The sequence below is a fragment of the Leptodactylus fuscus genome, chromosome 1 (genome assembly GCF_031893055.1).
Source record: "Leptodactylus fuscus isolate aLepFus1 chromosome 1, aLepFus1.hap2, whole genome shotgun sequence".
Lineage (NCBI taxonomy): Eukaryota > Metazoa > Chordata > Amphibia > Anura > Leptodactylidae > Leptodactylus > Leptodactylus fuscus.
The window spans coordinates 16493727-16517359 of NC_134265.1; the positions used below are offsets into that span (position 1 = coordinate 16493727).

The 23633-nt window shown below is 44.7% G+C and overlaps 1 protein-coding gene across 1 annotated transcript in view; it reads right to left on the reverse strand.

Annotated features, from left to right (window-relative positions):
- The window catches only part of PLCXD3 (phosphatidylinositol specific phospholipase C X domain containing 3), a 47602-nt gene extending 24635 nt beyond the window's left edge, over nucleotides 1-22967 (reverse strand). The window contains exon 1 of the mRNA XM_075262354.1: nucleotides 22833-22967. Within this exon, the coding sequence (XP_075118455.1) occupies nucleotides 22833-22935 (103 nt within the window). The 5' untranslated portion in view covers nucleotides 22936-22967. The remainder of the gene's footprint in view (nucleotides 1-22832) is intronic.
- Between the last annotated feature and the right edge of the window lie 666 nt (nucleotides 22968-23633).

Sequence of the window (23633 nt, forward strand, 5' to 3'; positions counted from 1 at the left end):
CTAAGATGTGTTTGGTTTGGCGCAAGTAAACAAAGATACCAAGTTCAAAAATCTAATTCTTCACCATATCATTTACAGGTTGGTCTGGACTTTTTGGGTCAGGGTCCTTGGCGTAGTCATTAATTGTTGGTGGGTACATTACTAGGAACATCTGAAGAGCAAAGTCAGGAACAAAGCCTGAGGTCACCACTGATAGACGAGTCAACAGGCCAGAAGATCAGGTGAACAGGTGAATCGAGTTCTTCATCCTTAACATTTACAAGTTGGACTGGACTTTTTGGGTCCTGGTCCTTGGTGTAGTCATTAGTTGTTGGTGGGTACATTAGTAGGAACATCTTAAGTAGAGGCAAGAGCGAAGTCAGAAACAAAGGCTGAGGTCACGACTGATAGACGAGTCAACAAGCCAGAAGATCAGGTTAACAGGTGAATCAAGTTCTTCATCCTTAACATTTACAAGTTGGACTGGACTTTTTGGGTCATAGTCCTTGGCATAGTCATTAGTTGTTGGTGGGTACACTGATAGGAACATCTGGAGTAGAGGCAAGAGTGAAGTCAGGAACAAAGCCTGAGGTCACCACTGATAGATGAGTCAACAGGCCAGAAGATCAGGTGAACAGGTGAATCAAGTTCTTCATCCTTAACATTTACAAGTTGGACTGGACTTTTTGGGTCATAGTCCTTGGCATAGTCATTAGTTGTTGGTGGGTACACTGCTAGGAACATCTGGAGTAGAGGCAAGAGCGAAGTCAGGAACAAAGCCTGAGGTCACCATTGATAGATGAGTCAACAGGCCAGAAGATCAGGTGAACAGGTGAATCAAGTTCTTCATCCTTAACATTTACAAGTTGGACTGGACTTTTTAGGTCATAGTCCTTGGCATAGTCATTAGTTGTTGGTGGGTACACTGATAGGAACATCTGGAGTAGAGGCAAGAGCGAAGTCAGGAACAAAGCCTGAGGTCACCACTGATAGATGAGTCAACAGGCCAGAAGATCAGGTGAACAGGTGAATCAAGTTCTTCATCCTTAACATTTACAAGTTGGACTGGACATTTTGGGTCAGGGTCCCTGGCGTAGTCATTAGTTAAAGGTGGGTACACTGATAGGAACATCTGGAGTAGAGGCAAGAGCGAAGTCCGGAACAAAGCCTGAGGTCACCACTGAAAGACGATTCTACAGGCCGGAAGATCAGGTGAATGTGTGGTAAGAGGATGGTGTTGGGGTCAAGATCGGGATGTCAAACACCAAGTGCTGGGAAACAAATCCAAAGGAGCGAGGTGAAGGCCAGAAGATGAGGTGAACATGTGATAAGATGATGGTCCAGGGGTCAAGACCAGGAGGTTAATGCTAGACAGCAAATTCAAAGGAGCAAGATGAAAGCCAGAGGATGGTCCAGGGGCAAGACCAGGAGGTCAAACAACAAGTGTTAGGCAACAAATCCAAAGGAGCAAGATGAAGGCCAGAAGATCAGGTGAACATGTTATAAGAGGATGGTCCAGGTAGCAAGATTGGGAGATCAAACAACAAGTGCTAGGCAACAAATGCAATCCACAAACAAGATAAGGTCTGGAGACAAGGTTAAGGTCAAAGTCAAAATGTTAGACAAAATGCTCGGATGAACCTTGGTCAGTAGGCAAGAATTGCCAGACTTGACATTGTCCCTTAGTGCCACCAGTTCTGAGCAGGTGGGGCGCTGTTCTTAGTATAAAGCCTCCAAGTTTGGTAGTGACGGATCCCTCCTGGCAAGGCCTAAAATAACACATGGCCGGTGGACACTTCCTGGGAAACTTTTTGATTTTCTTTTTGGATTATTCCTCTTATTATCGGGCCCCGCTGCTCATCGCTCTTCCTATTTCTGCTGATATTATGTTACATTTCGGTCTCCACAGATTGTTAGTTTTCTCCATCAGGGGAAGAAAATTTTCTATTTTGCCTTCATTTCTATTACTATAAACCTAATGATTTTCTCCTCGGCAGATTTCTTTTCGTGCCATCAGCAATTGTGTCACATCATTTCCAAGAAGTCTGGATTATTCTGAGATAGAAATATTCTGCTGAAGATCGAAAACGTTCATTATGGGAAATTCTGACCCTTAAATGATGAGGAATTCTTCTAGTGTGACTGGCGCTATAATGGCGACTAAGTAATGACTACGCCGTACGCTGCACCGCACGATAATAGAGTTTTACTTAATAATTGACTAGAAGCTGCTGAGATGGAGGAAGTGTCATCAGTTGTCATCTCTGCGCTATTTAGTCTATGCAAAGAAGCATTTCCAATTGTAGCTCGGAAACCCTGAACCAAATCCAGATCTCGGTCACCGAAGAAGATGACAAATCGGCCATGGAGACCTGATTTTGCTTCCTGACTTTTACATCTTTGGGGCGTCCACTTGTGGCCAAATGCAAGGTCCTGCTTGTAGTCACGGACAACATCCAGCTCCATGTCAAAAACTGCACCTTCCAAGCAAAGAGAACCTACAGGGACTACCGAGTACCAATACACAGAATACAGGATTTTTAAAATTCTGGCGAGCCATCTAAATTTTTATTTTAAAGCTCCGTTTTTTTTAAATTTTTGATTCTGGTGAGCCATCTAATTTTTTACTTTAGGCCTCCATTTTTTATTTTTTATTTTGGGGCTCCACCTTATTTTTTATTCTGGTGAGTTATCTTTTTTTTTTTTATTTCAGCGGTCCATCTAATTTTTTCTTATCTCATTATACCAGAGCTCTACCTGAATTTTTATTCGGAAGAGTCATATTTTTTTTTATTCTGGAGCTTCATCGTATTTATTTTATTTTGGAGTGCTATCTCAATTTTTTTTTTATGTTGGAGCTCCCACTTATTTTTATTTTTGAGTGTAATTTTTTTTTTTTTTTTTTATTCCGGAGAGCCATCTTTATTTTTTCAGGTGAGACATTTTTTTTTATACTTTAGGCCTCCATTTTTTATTTTAATTTTGGAGCTCCATCTTATTTTTTATTCTGGTGAGTTATCTTCTTTTTTTTTATTTCGGTGGTCCATCTAATTTTTTTCTTATCTTATTATACCAGTTTTATTTTAGAGCTCCACCTGAATTTTTTTGGGAGAGTCATATTTTTTTTATTCTGGAGTTTATTTTATTTTGGAGTGCTATCTCATTTTTTTTTTTTTTTTTTATGTTGGAGCTCCCGTTTATTTTTATTTTTGAGTGTCATTTTTTTTTTTTTATTCCGGAGAGCCATCTTTATTTTTTTGGGTGAGCCTTTTTTTTTATTATTTTAGAGCTCAATCTTATTTTTTGTTTGGGAATGTAATTTTTTTATTTTTATTTTGGATTGACATCTTATTTATTTATTTTTTATTTTGGAGCTCCGGTTTATTTTTATTTTTGAGTCTCATATTTTTTTTATTTTCGAGTATACCTTTATTTTTCATTTCTAATTTATTTTTTCTAATTTCTAATTTATTTTTATTTCTTTTTCTTCAATTTACTTTTTACTTCTAATTTCATTTAATTTCTATCTAATTTGTTGACTTTGGAGCTCCACCTTAATATTTACATGAGTGCCATATTGTTTTTTTAATTTTAGAGTATCCTCTAATTTTTCATTTTTTGGGCGCCATCTAATTTTTTTTTTTATCTTGGAGCTCCAGTTTATTTTTATTTTGGAGTTTCATGTTTTTTTGCTTTTTTTTTATTTTGGAGCTCCACCATTTATTTTAGTGCCATATTATTTTTTATTTTATAGTATCCTCTAATTTTTCATTTTGGGGCGCCATCTAATTAGTTGATTTTGGAGCGCCATCTTATTTCTGCATTAAAAGATTTCATACCTGCATCTCACCAGGTTTTCCCGACACGACAGGTCCCCTCCCCCCCCTCCTGCCCATGTATTGCAGCTGAGCCCAGTTACTTCCATTCCATATGTAGAACTAATTGTGGAGCTAATGAAAAGTAACGGCCAAGCGGCCGCCCTCAGACATTCACGACCTTCTGCCTCTTGGAGAAAACCTTATTTACCTACTTAGTCATTAGTCTAATGGACCATATGTTCCAAATTAGTGATTTTTTTTTGTTAGGGGGATGTTTTTTTTTTTTATTAGCAGTTCTTTGCTACATCGAACTCGCCCGACAGCGTCCAGAGATCACACAGCGTTACAAGAAGCCATTGGAAAATGTCAAGTTACTTCTTTCCTTGCCAAGATTTATCCTTTTCTGCTGAGAAATAGGATTACTACTAAAAGGCTGGAAATAACTGTCATTAGGACCAGGCGGGGACTTACAAAACCGCAGCTGGCGATGAGTGAAAAAACTCTAAAAAAATAGAATGATTAACTTTGTGCATTTTATTTTGTCTTTTATTTGCTTTCCAGGTTGTTACAGAAAATCAGAATCAGAATCACTGGGGGCGGGGGGTTTGCACAAAAATTGCAAACTTTTGCAATCATAATCCATGAACTCAGATAATGCTAGCCACTGAGCCAACACTGTTTACCACTCAGCCAAAAGTGCTAACCACTGAGCCACCAACAGCGCTAACCACTGAACCACTGACAATGATAATCAATGAGCACTGACAGTTATAGTCACTGAGCCACCAACACTGTTTACCACTGAGCCAAAAGTGCTAACTACTGATCCACCAACCATGCTAACCACTGAGCCATCAACAGTGCTAACCACTGAACAACTGACAATGATAATCAATCAGCACGGACAGTTATAGCCACTGAGCCACCAACACTGTTTACCACTGAGCCAAAAGTGCTAACTACTGATCCACCAACCGTGCTAATCAGTGAGCCACCAACAGTGCTAACTACCGACGATGATAACCAATGATCACCGATAGTGATAGCCATTGAGCCACCAACACTGTTTACCATTGAGCCAAAAGTGCTAACTACTGAGCCACTAACCGTGCTAACCACTGAGCCGTCAACCGTGCAAACCACTGAGCCGCCAACTGTGCTAACCACTGAACCACCAACAATGATAATCAACGAGTACCTACAGTGATAGCTACTGAGCCACCAACACTGTGTACCACTGAGCCAAAAGTGCTAACTACTGAGCCACCAAATGTGTTAACCACTGAACCACCAACAATAATAACTAATGAGCACCGACAATGAAAACCAATGAGCACTGACAGTGATAGCCACTGAGTCACCAACTGTAATAGCCACTGAGTCACCAACAGGGCTAACCAGTGAGCTACTAAGGAAGTTTTCTATATGTTATTACCCATTTAACCTACTGTGATTCTGGGAAAAAAAACATTTAAAAAACCTCTCTGCTTCTGAATATCACCCAGTGACTCCAGGGGGATATATACAGAAATGTCTCTTCATGTTATGGCGCCCTTTTACCAATCAGAGACAATTGCTGCCATTTTTCCCTCTGTATAGTCTTAAATGTACAGGAACTTTTCTTCATGTTATCAGCTTCTACCGATTACACCCAGATATTGTCATCTCTATGGTACTATTCCCAATGACTTCAGTGCTAACCAGTGAGCCACCAACAGTGCTAATAACTAAGCCATGGATAATGCTAACCACTGAGACACCAACAATCCTAACCACTGAGCACCAACAGTAATAGACACTAAGCCATAAACAGTGCTATCTAGTGAGCCACAAACCATGCCAACCACTGAGCCACCAACGGTGCTAATCACTGAGCGACAAACAATGCCAACCACTGAGCCACCAACGGTGCTAACCACTGAGCCATTAACAGTGCGAATAACTAAGCCATTGATAATGGTAACCACTGAGACACCAACAATCCTAACCACTGAGACACCAACAGTTATAGATATTAAGCCATAAACAGTGCTAACCACTGAGCCACCAACAGTGCTAATAACTAAGCTATTGATAATGCTAACCACTGAGACAACAACAATCCTAACCACTGAGACACCAACAGTTATAGACATTAAGCCATAAACAGTGCTAACCACTGAGCCACCAACAGTGCTAATAAGTAAGCCATGGATAATGCTAACCACTGAGACACCAACAATCCTAACCACTGAGCACCAACAGTAATAGACACTAAGTCATAAACAGTGCTATCTAGTGAGCCACAAACCACGCCAACCACTGAGCCACCAACAGTGCTAATCACTGAGCGACAAACAATGCCAACCACTGAGCCACCAACGGCGCTAACCACTGAGCCACTAACAGTGCTAATAACTAAGCCATTAATAATGGTAACCACTGAGACACCAACAATCCTAACCACTGAGCACCAACAGTATTAGACACTAAGTCATAAACAGTGCTATCTAGTGAGCCACAAACCACGCCAACCACTGAGCCACCAACAGTGCTAATCACTGAGTGACAAACAATGCCAACCACTGAGCCACCAACGGCGCTAACCACTGAGCCACTAACAGTGCTAATAACTAAGCCATTGATAATGGTAACCACTGAGACACCAACAATCCTAACCACTGAGCACCAACAGTAATAGACACTAAGCCATAAACAGTGCTATCTAGTGAGCCACAAACCATGCCAACCACTGAGCCACCAACGGTGCTAATCACTGAGCGACAAACAATGCCAACCACTGAGCCACCAACGGTGCTAACCACTGAGCCACTAACAGTGCTAATAACTAAGCCATTGATAATGGTAACCACTGAGACACCAACAATCCTAACCACTGAGACACCAACAGTTATAGATATTAAGCCATAAACAGTGCTAACCACTGAGCCACCAACAGTGCTAATAACTAAGCTATTGATAATGCTAACCACTGAGACAACAACAATCCTAACCACTGAGACACCAACAATTATAGACATTAAGCCATAAACCGTGCTAACCACTGAGCCACCAACAGTGCTAATAAGTAAGCCATGGATAATGCTAACCACTGAGACACCAACAATCCTAACCACTGAGCACCAACAGTAATAGACACTAAGTCATAAATAGTGCTATCTAGTGAGCCACAAACCACGCCAACCACTGAGCCACCAACAGTGCTAATCACTGAGCGACAAACAATGCCAACCACTGAGCCACCAACGGCGCTAACCACTGAGCCACTAACAGTGCTAATAACTAAGCCATTGATAATGGTAACCACTGAGACACCAACAATCCTAACCACTGAGCACCAACAGTAATAGACACTAAGTCATAAACAGTGCTATCTAGTGAGCCACAAACCACGCCAACCACTGAGCCACCAACAGTGCTAATCACTGAGCGACAAACAATGCCAACCACTGAGCCACCAACGGCACTAACCACTGAGCCACTAACAGTGCTAATAACTAAGCCATTGATAATGGTAACCACTGAGACACCAACAATCCTAACCACTGAGCACCAACAGTAATAGACACTAAGCCATAAACAGTGCTATCTAGTGAGCCACAAACCATGCCAACCACTGAGCCACCAACAATGCTAACCACTGAGCCACCAACAGCGCTAACCACTGAACCACTAACAGTGCCAACCACTGAGCAACCAACAACGCTAACCACTGAGCCACTAACAGTGCTAACTACTGAGCAACCAACAGTGCTAACCACTGAGCCACCAACAGCGCTAACCACTGAGCCACTAACAGGGCCAACTACAGAGACACCAACAGTAATAGACAGTGAGCCATAAACAGTGCCATCCACTGCGCGATCGACAAGGGTACCCACTGTGCCTGTTGGCACTTTCTCAATGTGCCCTGTGTTCACTTACAGATACAGATAAAATATAATTTATTTTCAAATTTTACATTTTCACGTTCTGTTTTTACGCTACGAGGTGGTGAAAGGGTTACTACAACCGGAGCCTAATGTATGAAATTCACCGTTTTCTTAAATAGCGCTTTACCAATCATTTGTTAATGTTATTTGAAGTCTGACTGTTGCTACGGCAACCCGAAACTTATAATATATTTGCATTCTTTGCCGGGATCTCTGTACGTGTTGAATAAAAAACACGGCGTTATAACAAAAAGCCGCTCGCCTTGATCCTTTGTTCTTGGTAGGAAATGCATAATTCTGAATATGAAAGGAGGAGCCGACTTAACTCCCATCATCCCTTCACTCCGCCGCCGCTTTATAGTGACAGGCAGAGAGAATTTACGGCGATGTGCGGCTCCAAATTATAGAGGCTTTAGCTGCTTGAGCCTAATAAATATAGAGTAGGACGCATCCCACATAGGAACACAAATGGATGATTATAGGGTCGGGCGCGCCAATGATTTGCTCCATGAAGTTCTCAGCTATAATGTCATAGACTCAACTCCGAAAAGTCACCGAACTTATTGCGGTAATGAGAGACGCCAAGAAAGATTAGGCTTTGATATACACGAAATCAACTATCTCTATTACAGGGGATGGAGGATCCCGACAAATGCACCACGAGCAACAATTTCCTACTGTAAACCCTCCCAAGGAAATAGTTCTGAAGCTACAGGGTTAAACACAGTAACAGTGAATTCACCAATACCCAATAGTAACTGCTAAAGATTTTGCCTGGAAGCCATACCCAGACCAAAGTCTACAGGGGTCCATGCACAAAATGTATTATGGGGTCACTGGGTTGATTTACTGGGTTCTGGTGACAGTAACCTATCTATCTGCAGGGCTGGGGTGATATGCTGGTTCTGGTGACACTAACCTATCTATCTGCAGGGCTGGGGTGATATACTGGTTCTGGTGACATTAACCTATCTATCTGCAGGGCTGGGGTGATATGGTGGTTCTGGTGACACTAACCTATCTATCTGCAGGGCTGGGGTGATATGCTGGTTCTGGTGACAGTAACCTATCTATCTGCAGGACTGGGGTGATATGCTTGGTCTGGTGACACTAACCTATCTATCTGCAGGGCTGGGGTGGTATGCTGGTTCTGGTGACAGTAACCTATCTATCTGCAGGGCTGGGGTGATATGCTGGTTCTGGTGACACTAACCTATCTATCTGCAGGGCTGGGGTGATATGCTGGTTCTGGGGACACTAACCTATCTATCTGCAGGGCTGAGGTGATATGCTGGTTCTGGAGGCACTAACCTATCTATCTGCAGGGCTGGGGTGATATGCTGGTTCTGGTGACAGTAACCTATCTATCTGCAGGACTGGGGTGATATGCTTGGTCTGGTGACACTAACCTATCTATCTGCAGGGCTGGGGTGGTATGCTGGTTCTGGTGACAGTAACCTATCTATCTGCAGGGCTGGGGTGATATGCTGGTTCTGGTGACACTAACCTATCTATCTGCAGGGCTGGGGTGATATGCTGGTTCTGGGGACACTAACCTATCTATCTGCAGGGCTGAGGTGATATGCTGGTTCTGGAGGCACTAACCTATCTATCTGCAGGGCTGGGGTGATATGCTGGTTCTGGTGACACTAACCTATCTATCTGCAGCGCTGGGGTGATATGCTGGTTCTGGGGACACTAACCTATCTATCTGCAGGGCTGAGGTGATATGCTGGTTCTGGTGGCACTAACCTATCTATCTGCAGGACTGGGGTGATATGCTGGTTCTGGTGACAGTAACCTATCTATCTGCAGGGCTGGGGTGATATGCTGGGTCTGGTCACACTAACCTATCTATCTGCAGGGCTGGGGTGATATGCTGGTTCTGGTGACACTAACCTATCTATCTGCAGGGCTGGGTGATATGCTGGGTCTGGTGACACTAACCTATCTATCTGCAGGGCTGGGGTGGTATGCTGGTTCTGGTGACAGTAACCTATCTATCTGCAGGGCTGGGGTGATATGCTGGTTCTGGTGACACTAACCTATCTATCTGCAGGGCTGGGTGATATGCTGGGTCTGGTGACACTAACCTATCTATCTGCAGGGCTGGGGTGGTATGCTGGTTCTGGTGACAGTAACCTATCTATCTGCAGGGCTGGGTGATATGCTGGGTCTGGTGACACTAACCTATCTATCTGCAGGGCTGGGGTGGTATGCTGGTTCTGGTGACAGTAACCTATCTATCTGCAGGGCTGGGTGATATGCTGGGTCTGGTGACACTAACCTATCTATCTGCAGGGCTGGGGTGGTATGCTGGTTCTGGTGACAGTAACCTATCTATCTGCAGGGCTGGGGTGATATGCTGGTTCTGGTGACAGTAACCTATCTATCTGCAGGGCTGGGGTGATATGCTGGGTCTGGTCACACTAACCTATCTATCTGCAGGGCTGGGGTGATATGCTGGTTCTGGTGACACTAACCTATCTATCTGCAGGGCTGGGTGATATGCTGGGTCTGGTGACACTAACCTATCTATCTGCAGGGCTGGGGTGGTATGCTGGTTCTGGTGACAGTAACCTATCTATCTGCAGGGCTGGGGTGATATGCTGGTTCTGGTGACACTAACCTATCTATCTGCAGGGCTGGGGTGATATGCTGGGTCTGGTGACACTAACCTATCTATCTGCAGTGCTGGGGTGATGTGCTGGTTCTGGTGACAGTAACCTATCTATCTGCAGGGCTGGGGTGATATGCTGGTTCTGGTGACACTAACCTATCTATCTGCAGGGCTGGGGTGATATGCTGGTTCTGGGGACACTAACCTATCTATCTGCAGGGCTGAGGTGATATGCTGGTTCTGGTGGCACTAACCTATCTATCTGCAGGACTGGGGTGATATGCTGGTTCTGGTGACAGTAACCTATCTATCTGCAGGGCTGGGGTGATATGCTGGTTCTGGTGACAGTAGCCTATCTATCTGCAGGGCTGGGGGTGATATGCTGGGTCTGGTGACACTAACCGATCTATCTGCAGGGCTGGGGTGATATGCTGGTTCTGGTGACAGTAACCTATCTATCTGCGGGGCTGGGGTGATGTGCTGGTTCTGGTGACACTAACCTATCTATCTGCAGCGCTGGGGTGATATGCTGGTTCTGGGGACACTAACCTATCTATCTGCAGGGCTGAGGTGATATGCTGGTTCTGGTGGCACTAACCTATCTATCTGCAGGACTGGGGTGATATGCTGGTTCTGGTGATACTAACCTATCTATCTGCAGGGCTGGGGTGATATGCTGGGTCTGGTCACACTAACCTATCTATCTGCAGGGCTGGGGTGATATGCTGGTTCTGGTGACACTAACTTATCTATCTGCAGGGCTGGGTGATATGCTGGGTCTGGTGACACTAACCTATCTATCTGCAGGGCTGGGGTGGTATGCTGGTTCTGGTGACAGTAACCTATCTATCTGCAGGGCTGGGGTGATATGCTGGTTCTGGTGACACTAACCTATCTATCTGCAGGGCTGGGGTGATATGCTGGGTCTGGTGACACTAACCTATCTATCTGCAGTGCTGGGGTGATGTGCTGGTTCTGGTGACAGTAACCTATCTATCTGCAGGGCTGGGGTGATATGCTGGTTCTGGGGACACTAACCTATCTATCTGCAGGGCTGAGGTGATATGCTGGTTCTGGTGGCACTAACCTATCTATCTGCAGGACTGCGGTGATATGCTGGTTCTGGTGACAGTAACCTATCTATCTGCAGGGCTGGGGTGATATGCTGGTTCTGGTGACAGTAGCCTATCTATCTGCAGGACTGGGGTGATATGCTGGGTCTGGTGACACTAACCGATCTATCTGCAGGGCTGGGGTGATATGCTGGTTCTAGTGACAATAACCTATCTATCTGCAGGGCTGGGGTGATATACTGGGTCTGGTGACACTAACCGATCTATCTGCAGGGCTGGGGTGATATGCTGGGTCTAGTGACAATAACCTATCTATCTGCAGGGCTGGGGTGATATGCTGGTTACAGTGACACTATCCTATCCATCTGCAGGGCTGGGGTGATATGCTGGTTCTGGTGACAGTAACCGATCTATCTGCAGGGCTGGGGTGATATGCTGGGTCTGGTGACACTAACCTATCTATCTGCAGGGCTGGGGTGATATCCTGGTTCTGGTGACAGTAACCTATCTATCTGCAGGGCTGGGGTGATATGCTGATTCTGGTGACACTAACCTATCTATCTGCCGGGCTGGGGTGATATACTGGGTCTGGTGACACTAACCTATCTATCTGCAGGGCTGGGGTGATATGCTGGTTCTGGTCACACTAACCTATCTATCTGCAGGGCTGGGGTGATATGCTGGTTCTGGTGACACTAACCTATCTATCTGCAGGACTGGGTTGATATGCTGGTTCTGGTGACACTAACCTATCTATCTGCAGGGCTGGGGTGATATGCTGGTTCTGGTCACACTAACCTATCTATCTGCAGGGCTGGGGTGATATGCTGGTTCTGGTGACACTAACCTATCTATCTGCAGGACTGGGTTGATATGCTGGTTCTGGTGACAGTAACCTATCTATCTGCAGGGCTGGGGTGATATGCTGGGTCTGGTGACACTAACCTATCTATCTGCAGGACTGGGGTGATATGCTGGTTCTGGTGACACTAACCTATCTATCTGCAGGGCTGGGGTGATATGCTGGTTCTGGTGACACTAACCTATCTATCTGCAGGGCTGGGGTGATATGCTGGGTCTGGTGACACTAACCTATCTATCTGCAGGACTGGGGTGATATGCTGGTTCTGGTGACACTAACCTATCTATCTGCAGGGCTGGGGTGATATGCTGGTTCTGGTGACACTAACCTATCTATCTGCAGGGCTGGGGTGATATGCTGGTTCTGGTGACACTAACCTATCTATCTGCAGGGCTGGGGTGATATACTGGGTCTGGTGACAGTAACCTAACTATCTGCAGGACTGGGGTGATATGCTGGTTCTGTTGAAAGTAACCTATCTATCTGCAGGGCTGGGGTGATATGCTGGTTCTGGTGACACTAACCTATCTATCTGCAGGGCTGGGGTGATATGCTGGGTCTGGTGACAGTAACCTATCTATCTGCAGGGCTGGGGTGATATGCTGGTTCTGGTGACACTAACCTATCTATCTGCAGGGCTGGGGTGATATGCTGGTTCTGGTGACACTCAGCTTTACCTTAACCTGTCTGCAGGTTCTCTATAAATGTTCACCATTATCCTCAGTCATCATAATATTCAGGGAGAAGGGAGAGGAGGGGGATGCAGGTGCAGATGGTTTCTTCTCTAATGACTTTGTGTGTTGTCAGAGGGGAGGGGGAGGGAGATCGTCTGACATTCTTTGCCCCAGACTGTGTATGAGAGTGGGAAGGGGCAACAGAGACATCTTAATGGGCAGGGCTATAGCAGGGTTATCACTGACAGCAAGCAGAGATCTAGTACATGGGGAAAGTTCTAGAACCTCTCGGAGACATGGAGATTTATTTACTATTCTTAAAATTAGAATCATCTAACATAGGGGGTAACATTAAAGGGGTTGTACCAATTTTATAACGTATCCCCTATTGGTAGACTAAAGAATAACTGAAAGACCGATGGCGGCCAGTCACTTGGACTCTGGACTGGTTCCCTCACCCTGATGGAGAAATAGGCCGAGCATGCCCCTGCCACTTCATACCTTCTGTATGGGAGCACCGGAGATAACTGCACCATTGGGACGAGGAGACCAGATGCTCTTCATGGGACCGATGGTGGTCTGAGCTGTCACACCCTCACCAACCATGAGTAGAGAGTTCATTGCCCTCCATGTTTTTCCTTGGTCACTGACTGATTTTTCCACTCTCTCTTACCCATAGTCATCTTGCCTCTACCTTTCCTTCCTTGCAGGGCCCCGTGGCAGCTGCCATATTTACTCCCCTGTATTATGGTCAGAATGAGACAGCAGCGATAAAGACTCAAACCAACAAAACAGAACAAGGGAAACCCAATACTACAAGGACTCCCGTAGGCGAGAACAGGATCCCAGCCCAGATTCTAAGAGTGGGCAGAAATTTCCTTTTGGAAACGTTGCCCTTAAAGGGAATGTCACTTATTATTTTAACTAATTTCCACCAGATAGTGACACGTATTCTTATTTCTAGTTTGTTTTCACTTCCTGATTCAAATTTTTTCTCGTTTCTAATTTCGGCCTGTGATCGTGACGGCAGCCATCTTGCCTGCGCTCTAGATCTAGAGGTTTGCTTTACAGCAGCCACATGGCCCCTAGATAGCCCGTGTTGTGGGCATGCTAAATGACCTGTGTCGTGGTCTGGGTGCAGGGAGGGTGTCCGCCCTGACATAGAGATGGGGGTCGTCAGTGGAAATGGGGTCAACACCATGTCATCCCGAGCGGGGGAGGTTCACGCGGGGTTAATCCTAATAATTACCTTCTCTGTTTTATTTCTAATTGAAATTCTCTTTTTTTTCCTGTTTTTCATTTCTTTTTCAGAGAAGGATAAGAAAAGCTCATTAAGTGGTGAATGGCAGCGATTGTGTCTGGCGGGATCGGTAGAAGCCAATCCATTAAACATTACCGTTATCAATTCCGAAATTAGCAAGAAATACAGGCAGAACGCCAATTTTCAATTTCCATTTGTAAGAGGAATCCTGCGTGATATTACATGAAAGAGATACATATTGCGCTCCATTCACTCCTTTCATCCCTGCGCACTCTCTGAGCAAGCGGGAGCGGCGGCGAAAAACAACCAGGGCACAAAAGAGGAGCAGAAGACGTACGGATCCATCAGAAGTCACAGATATTACCGGGGGCGACTAGACGGGCGCTGGGGGGCAATTACTGAAGCTTTAGTCTATTATTGGGGCACATAAAGAGATCCTGTTGGTTATACTGGGACCCGTCAGCTTTCCAATATGGCGCCCGTCATGGATAATATAACAGAATTTACAGGGGCAGATTGTGTTATAGGGTAATATCTGCATAGGTGCGGTCTATATAAGGGGTGTGGTTAATATAAAAGGGAGTGGCCAAAGGCAAAAACATGAATCCCCAAATCACATATCATAATAAATTCACATCAAAGTGGAAAAATCTCCTTCCTGCAAAAATCCTAAAAATTTATATTAAACCCATTGCCTTCCTATACATTGTATTATCCCCTGTGTCTGCCTATAGCTTGCATTATCCCCTATGTATCCCTATAGATTGTATTATCCCCTGTGTATCTCTATATATTGTATTATCCCCTGTGTCTCCCTATACATTGTATTAACCCCTTGTACAGCAGGCAGGGGTTCACTAACTTCTATATAAACCCCTTCTCATCTCTTAGGCTGGTCTTACAGGGTTAAGGGGATATTGTCACTCCTTGGGGAGAGACCACCATATAGGTGTGTGGAGACTCATTAAGCCTTTAGCACTCCACTTTGCAAAGGACCATGGGAAGAATATGCAAATCTGTCTTCCATGATGTAATTAGGAAGTCAGATGCTGCCTCATTGTTGCAAACCAATAGAGGGCGCTCACTGGAATGTGCAAGCCTGTCTTCCCTGATGTAATTGGGAAGACATAATCTCAGTGATATGGCCCAATGAAGGCTGCTCCCTTTTGCATCATGCTCGACCTTCCAAGAGGCCTTTGTTTTGCAATGACGCTGGGATTATTACCAGGTATAGTCTCTCAATCGAGGACGGCTGTTTCGATGTACTTGCATCTCTTCAGCTCGATGTAGAGAGGACTATAACCTAGTAGAGGTGATGGTGGTCTCTCCCCAAGGAATGACAATATCCCCTTAACCCTGTCTAAGCTTCTCACCTCTACTAGGTTATAGTCCTCTCTACATCGAGCTGAAGAGATGCAAGTATATCGAAACAGCTGTCCTCGATTGAGAGACTATACCTGGTAATAATCCCAGCGTCATTGCAAAACAAAGGCCTCTTGGAAGGTCGTGCATGATGCAAAAGGGAGCAGCCTTTATTGGGTTATTTCACTGGAATTCTGTCTTTCCAATTACATCAGGGAAGATAGGCTTGCACATTCCAGTGAGCGCCCTCTATTGGTTTGCAACAATGAGGCAGCATCTGACTTCCTAATTACATCGGTTCCGCACTGAATATCGCAGGTCCACAAAGTCACGGACATCACGGCACGGCACGGACTGTCCCATAGAACTCTACGGGCGTGTGCCGATGGACACAGACGTCTGCGGAATGACTTTTTGGACTGAAATTTAGTGTTGCTGATCAGCAAATTGCGGACCGCAAAACCACTACGGTCGTGTAAGACCAGCCTTACTGTCTCCACTTGTCCTCGCTCCTCCTGCCGTCACTTTGGTCTCAGACTAGTTCTGCCGTTATCTGAGTAATAACTGTCAGGAGCCTTGGCGAGAAGTGTGACCGATAGGGTGACCGGGTGACAAAACTGGGAGACTCCCTGCAAACCAGGGTGAGCAGTCAACTGTGATTTGTGAGGGATCTGGTGGCTCTTAAAGGGACCTTCCACCGCACAGCCATAGCCGAAGGCTCTATGTACTAAGGGTCTGACCCTCTCTAAGACACTTCATGTTTTCTTCCTCTCTCTGGTGCTGATCTTGAGATTTCAGGATCGTTTTTAAAATCCGATTTTCGATCATTTTCCAGCCGTATCCCGATCATGAAATTTACTCGATCGCCGATCGGAATCCGGTCTTTTCCAATCGCTCAACTCTATTGGAATTCATTAGATACATATTGTGTTACATATTCACTTCCATAGGAATCAATCAACTAGAGGAGCTTTGCTGTTTTGCCTTACAAAGTCGCCGTCGTTGTCGTCGTAGTCAGAGGTTCGGCCTCCCAACTCCATGGCTCCATACACTTCCCCTTTATGTTTCAATTCCTTTCCATTTTCTAGATCTCCGCTTGCTACAATAATACAAAATATTATCAATCGGTTCTTATGGCTCCGTGCCGGTGTTTTCCCAATTTTCTAGGGGTAAAAGTCGCCAAACCCCCTCCGCTAAGTTCCCCAAACGTCTCCATTTCTCCTCCTCGACGCGTTTCACAATGTTTTTCCCTATCTGATTAAAAATGTCCACAGAATATTGCGGAGTCGCTCAGCTGTCAGTGACACATGGAATAATAGGTTTCCATGTAAGATGGAGCCAGAAACAAATCTGCATCTTTTTTTTTTTCCGTAAAGAAACATTACGGCAAATAAATAAATCGGCAGCTGCACCTTCCAGCTGTTGGCGGTAATTCCAGGCTCGGCGCTTATCAGCCTTATTACCATATATTTAATAAACAGCAATTATCCTTCCGTGAATACAGGAATAAAATAAAAGGAATAGATTACGCTCCCCGCCATCCTTCGCTTTTCTTCCCTTATTACGTACATCTGGCACCGGCGCCAAAAAAACGGCAAAAATATCAAAATAATGATAAAAAAATGACGCATATAATGTGGATCGAAAGGGAACAGAAAGTTATGGACAAATTAGCATATTTGGGAAATCGGCCTTATGTATTATATCGCGGCCCAGACGTATATACAAGACAGACTGCGATATCCTACATGTGTAATATACGTTCCACGTTCCGGCTCCCTCGGCAGGGTCTGTGCGGCGCCGGCTCCCATTGTCCCTGGCAATGTCCTAGAGTTCCATAGCAGATGCCAAGGCACACGACGACAATAATACCCTCTGTCGCTATCGGCCCGTGCCGCCACCTGCTCTGCGAACTGCGTAATAAATTCTCTTAAAGGGGATGTCTAGTGGAGAAAACCCAACGTAAAGCTAATTATTATCCATACAAAGATGTTGGGTCCTCCAGAGATCCTCCTTTTTATCTTTGGAGGACCCAATCTAGCTATGGATCACATAGACTGTCCATTGGTTTTAATAGGAGGAGTGCAATGCTTTAATCCTCCTGCAGAGGCGCTGTAGGTAAACTGAACACTAGGGATCAACTTGCTACAGATTAGTTCATTTATTGTTACGATTTCCCAAAGTGGACAATCCCTTTAAGCATTCATTAAAGAGGAGCTTTCACCATATCCACCGCCTCCCGCTCTTTGCATCCTCCACTGATTTTGGCACCGTACAGCCCCCAATGATCCTGAGCGATCAGTGCAGTTACTCTGAACACTCAATAAGGGTGTGGTTGGGTGGGAGCAGAGTGTAGGACCGTCCATATGACAGTAGGCAAGATACATTTAATATTGGGTGTTGAAACTAAGAATTTGTTGCTCAGGAACGGTGGGAGCTAGAGAAAAAAATCTAACTACAAAGGAGTAGAAGCTATGGGGGGATGCAGAGAGATGGAGTTGGAGAATGGTCCTCCTTAAAGGGGAGTTTTACCCACAAAAATGTATCACTTACCTACTGGATAGCTGATATATGTTTTATCAGTCATTATAGAATTGCTCAGGTTTGTTGGCCGAACCACGCCATGTTTATGTGGCTGGGTGGGAATGGAGGACTGTGGCAGTCCTAGTGGTTGGACCCCCAACAATCTGACGCCTATCCAGGGAATAAGTGTTAAATGTTTGTGGCTTTAATACCCGGCGGTTTGTCGGCAGAATTCCACCACAATTGACTTTCTACGTCAGTTGCGCCTGGACAATGCCAGGTCATCCACCTCCTCCTTACGCCCAAACTCAGCAAACCATCGATCCCCTTAGATGCTGCTGTTAATAGTGACTGCAGCTTCTAAAGAGTTCTGGAGGAAGGGGGCTCACTCCAAGGTCACATGGGACTGATGCCTTAACATGGCAACTAGGGGCCTAATGAAGACCCCTAGGACTGTCTAGGTATAATCCAATTAGGCCCTGCCAAAGGCATTGCCTACTGTAATATAATGCCTTTCATAAAATGGAAGTACAATGTTCTTCAAAATGGCGTAATAAAAACGTAAGGTCCTCCCGCAAAAAATAAACCTTCACACAATTAAACAAAAAAAAAAAAAAATTAGGTTATGGGTCTTCGAAACAAAATTGATCAAGTTAGTTAAGCCACTTGGTAAAAGGCATGAAATTTATGGTACATGATATATCTACCCCATAATAGTGTCATTGAACACTGCAACTTGTCCCACAAAAAACAAGTCCTCATACTGTTAAATTAAGGGAAAAATAAAACAAAAGTTGTAGGACTTGGCATGTGATAACAGAAAAACGAAAAAAAGGTTTGGTCATAAAGTCCTAAAACAGGCCTCTTTAACTAAGGGGTCAAAGAAGACCTTTTACCTTTTATCTCGATCTCTTTGCATTCTTCAATAGGTGCCGATCCATGGATTTTGTCGCAGTTGGAATTTTTTCTCTAGCCCCCTCTGTCCCTGAGCAATCGCGCTATTACTTTGAGTACTTGATGTGCTAATTAGGGTCTCTACTGTAAGGTGGGCGGTCTCAGACTACCTGCCTCTGCTTGGACCCGCCCACCTAACAGTAGAAAGCCTAGTCAGCTTATCAGGCGCTGAAACTAAACACTTGATTGCTCAGGATCTGAGGGAGCTAGAGAAAAAATTCCAACTGCGCCAAAATCTGTACAGGGGCGGCTACTGAAGGATGTAAAGAGATGGAGTTGGTGGAGAAGGTGGAAGGTTCCCTTTAAGTCCTTAGTATGTTCTAGGTGCAAAGTAGTGGCGTGCAGGTGAGGGCGAACAGAGCAAAAATAGATGTATTACTGAGGAGCTTATGTTATAATAGTATCAAACAATAATCTAATAGTACAATAGTATATAGTAGCAGTCTAATAGTATATAGTATATAGTAGCAGTCTCATAGTATAATAGTATCTAGTAGCAGTCTCATGGTATAATAGTATATAGTAGCAGTCTCATAGTATAATAGTATATAGTAGCAGTCTCATAGTATAATAGTATATAGTAACAGTATAATAGTATAATAGTATATAATAGCAGTCTAATAGTATAATAGTATATAGTAGCAGTCTCATAGTATAATAGTATATAGTAGCAGTCTAATAGTATAATAGTATATAATAGCAGTCTAATAGTATAATAGTATATAGTAGCAGTCTCATAGTATAATAGTATATAGTAGAAGTCTCATAGTATAATAGTAAATAGTAGCAGTCTAATAGTATATAGTAGCAGTATAATAGTATAATAGTATATAGTAGCAGTCTAATAGTATAATAATAACAAGCAGCAGTCTAATCATATAGTAATATTTCCATAGGCTTGGAATAACACTTTGTGCTCCAGAGCTGTTCTTCTTCCTTCGCAGCTTCTGATCACCCAGTCACCAAACACCATACAAGTATACACAGACACCCCACACACACACACACACCCCACCCTTCCCCCCACTCCCAGTCTGATCTGTACACAAGGCACTCATTCACTTAGCTGGGCATGGCCACATGACAGTCCACATGTCCCCAATGCAAGCTCAGCCTTTTTCAGATTACATTTATTTTATAGAAATGGAGGTGAGAATATTGATCCAATAATAGGACACATATAGGGCTGTAATAATAGGGCACATATAGGGCTGTAATAATAGGGCACATATAGCGCTGTAATAATAGGGCACATATAGGGCTGTAATAATAGGGCACATATAGGGCTGTAATAATAGGGCACATATAGCGCTGTAATAATAGGGCACATATAGGGCTGTAATAATAGGGCACATATAGGGCTGTAATAATAGGGCACATATAGCGCTGTAATAATAGGGCACATATAGGGCTGTAATAATAGGGCACATATAGGGCTGTAATAATAGGGCACATATAGCGCTGTAATAATAGGGCACATATAGGGCTGTAATAATAGGGCACATATAGGGCTGTAATAATAGGGCACATATAGGGCTGTAATAATAGGGCACATATAGGGCTGTAATAATAGGGCACATATAGGGTTGTAATAATAGGGCACATATAGGGCTGTAATAATAAGGCACATATAGGGTTGTAATAATATGGAACATATAGGGTTGTAATAGTAGGGAACATATAGGGTTGCAATAATAGGGCACATATAGGGCTGTAATAATAGGACACATATAGGGCTGTAATAATATGGAACATATAGGGTTGTAATAATAGGGCACATATAGGGCTGTAATAATAGGGCACATGTAGGGTAATAGTAGGGCGTATAGGACTTATATAGGAGCCCCCTGGTGCGTTATAACCCTATAAGGAACCTTATACAAGGAGCAGGCGATGGAAAATAAAGGCGACATAATAAAACCTACCTAAAAGTGACACCCCCCCCCCCGCCATGTATAATCTATGCGTTAAAAAACACACACACATTACAGCCCATTATATCCCAATCAATAGTCGCTGACTAGTTATCCACTGAGGCTTAAGCGACTAATCCCCGTTAACCTTCACTTCCCTACAAATTAGTCAGCAATCCCCTGCGTCCTGTGAAGGGTTAAACCGTGCCCCCCCCCCCCCCCCTCCTCCAGGCGATAGATTCACATCTCATTAATTCTCAGACGTCTCCTGCTCCTTGTACACATTAGGCAGCATTTCCTACCCCCTGGTGGGGTCAATGCCCACCAGTGCAGCCCCTACCTGGTATCTGCCCCCCAAGTGTAGCCCCCTGCCCCGTATCTGCCCCCCAGCCGCCTCTCCTGTGCTGCAGCCTCTTCTCAGATGAAACTTCCATATAGCAGAGACTGGAGGAGAATATTAATGATCCTGGGCCGTGTGATGGGGGCGCAGCCTCGTGGTGCCCCATAGAAGGGGGTACAGATATGGCACCTCGTGGTGCCCCATAGGAGGGGGTACAGATATGGCACGTGGGATATAATATAAGATACAAGGTTACTCCTCAGCACATACATTGCAGCATAATATAGCAGTCAGAGATTTAACCCTTAGTGTGCCATCCTATAGCATAGTCCTTTCTCCAGGGATCCCAGGAACCCCATAGTGCCCCATAGGAGGACGCCAGGTGCTGGGGGTACATATGTGGCACACGTGTTTAGTAAGGAGGGCTGATCAGCTACATATAATATTAGATACAATGTTGTTCCTCAGCAGATACATTGTAGCAAAATCTAACATTCAGATATTTAACCCTTAGTGTAACATCCTACAGCAGGGACACCCATAGGAGGGCGCCAGGTGCTGTGGTTACATATATGGCACTGTTCACACACGTGTTTTGTAAGGAGGGCTGATCAGCTATGTATAATATAAGATACAATGTTAGTCCTCAGCAGATACATTGTAGCAAAATCTAACATTCCGATATTTAACCCTTAGTGTAACACCATACAGCAAACCCTTCATCTCCTTCATGCAGGGACGCCAGCACCCCCCTCACAGTGCCCCATAAGAGGGCGCCAGGTGCTGCGGGTACATATATGGCACTGTTCACACACGTGTTTTGTAAGGAGAGCTGATATATTGGTTGCGATCGTTATGTGTGATATGATATACGATACAATGTTGTTCCTCAGCAGATACATTGTAACAAAACACAACATTCAGATATTTAACCTTTAACCGTCCAGCCAAGGTGCGGAGCAGTCCCATAGTGACCCATAGGATGGCGCCAGGTGCAGGGGGCACCTATGGCACTGTTCACACAAGCATTTTATACACAGATACAATGTTACTCCTCAGCAGATTCGTTCACATGTTTAACCCTTAGTGTCCCACCCCACAGCAAACCCTTCCTCTCCAGCCCAGACATTCAAGGACCCAAGTGGTGCAAAGACCTTGATCTGAGGACAAAGCACCCAGGGCTCTTAAAGGGATCCTTTACCTAAATTCTGTCCTTCAATGGGATGAATATGTATCCCCCCATCCCCTAATAGGTTTGGTGAGACCCTCCAGTGGAAGGATTTACAAGGGTCTCTATAGGCTGACTTTCCTTCCCCTTTAAGTGTGGATGCTATATACCAGCCACCTGTTAGTGCTGCATGCTCCCTCCACGTGTCTGTATCTATAGATCTGGAATACACAGAAAACGCTACCATAACGCATGTGTGCTAGAGCCTTATTTACATGGATGGGTATGAGGGCAGTTAGTGCACAGATCCCAGGTGCCCTGTAGAAAGTTGTGGGTAGGGAGGCAGTACCTACCTGGGATGGCTAAACTTGTCAGGGGCACCCTGTGGATCCTCTCGGGCAGATTGGCCATCCATTCTGCAAACTGCAGGTCGCTCTTCCCTTGAGATGAAGCCATGCTGCTGTCCTGTGCTGCCTGCTGCCTGCCTGCCTGGCTGATGAGTGGCTTCTGCTTGCTCCTGCGCTGGAGAGTGCGCACACACAGGCGCACCACACCCACACGATGGCGCACACACTGACTGCAGCCCCTGCCCTGGACATGGGGGACACTGGGGCCCCGGGTACCAGGGCTAAAGACTGGGGCTGGGGAGGAGGAGTGGGAAGGGTTAAATGTGGGGGACAACCATAGGACAGTATAGGATAATCACGTGTATAATGTATAGGGTTTACCTGACTGATCCCCCCCCCATACTCCCATATCGGGGTCTCCATTCTCCTGTCCCAGAAAACAGGAGAATGGAGACCCCAACCCAAAGAAAGTGCCAGCAGTGGTGGGGTACAGGGGAGACTAGGAGGGGGCAGGGGGTGAAGTCTGGAAGGTATGGAAACAGCTCAGCAGATTTATATATGGGAGTGAGACCCCCTGTATATAGTGTATATAGTGTACTGTATATCATGTGAGGGTAGATAACAAAACCCCATCAATCATATAAGAAATATCTATCTACAGAATTATCTACATATGTCATTATCTATCTATCTATCTCCTATCTATCTATCTATCTATCTATCTATCTATCTATCTATCTCCTATCTATCTATCTATCTATCTATCTATCTATCTATCATCTATCTATCTATCTATCTCATACCTAT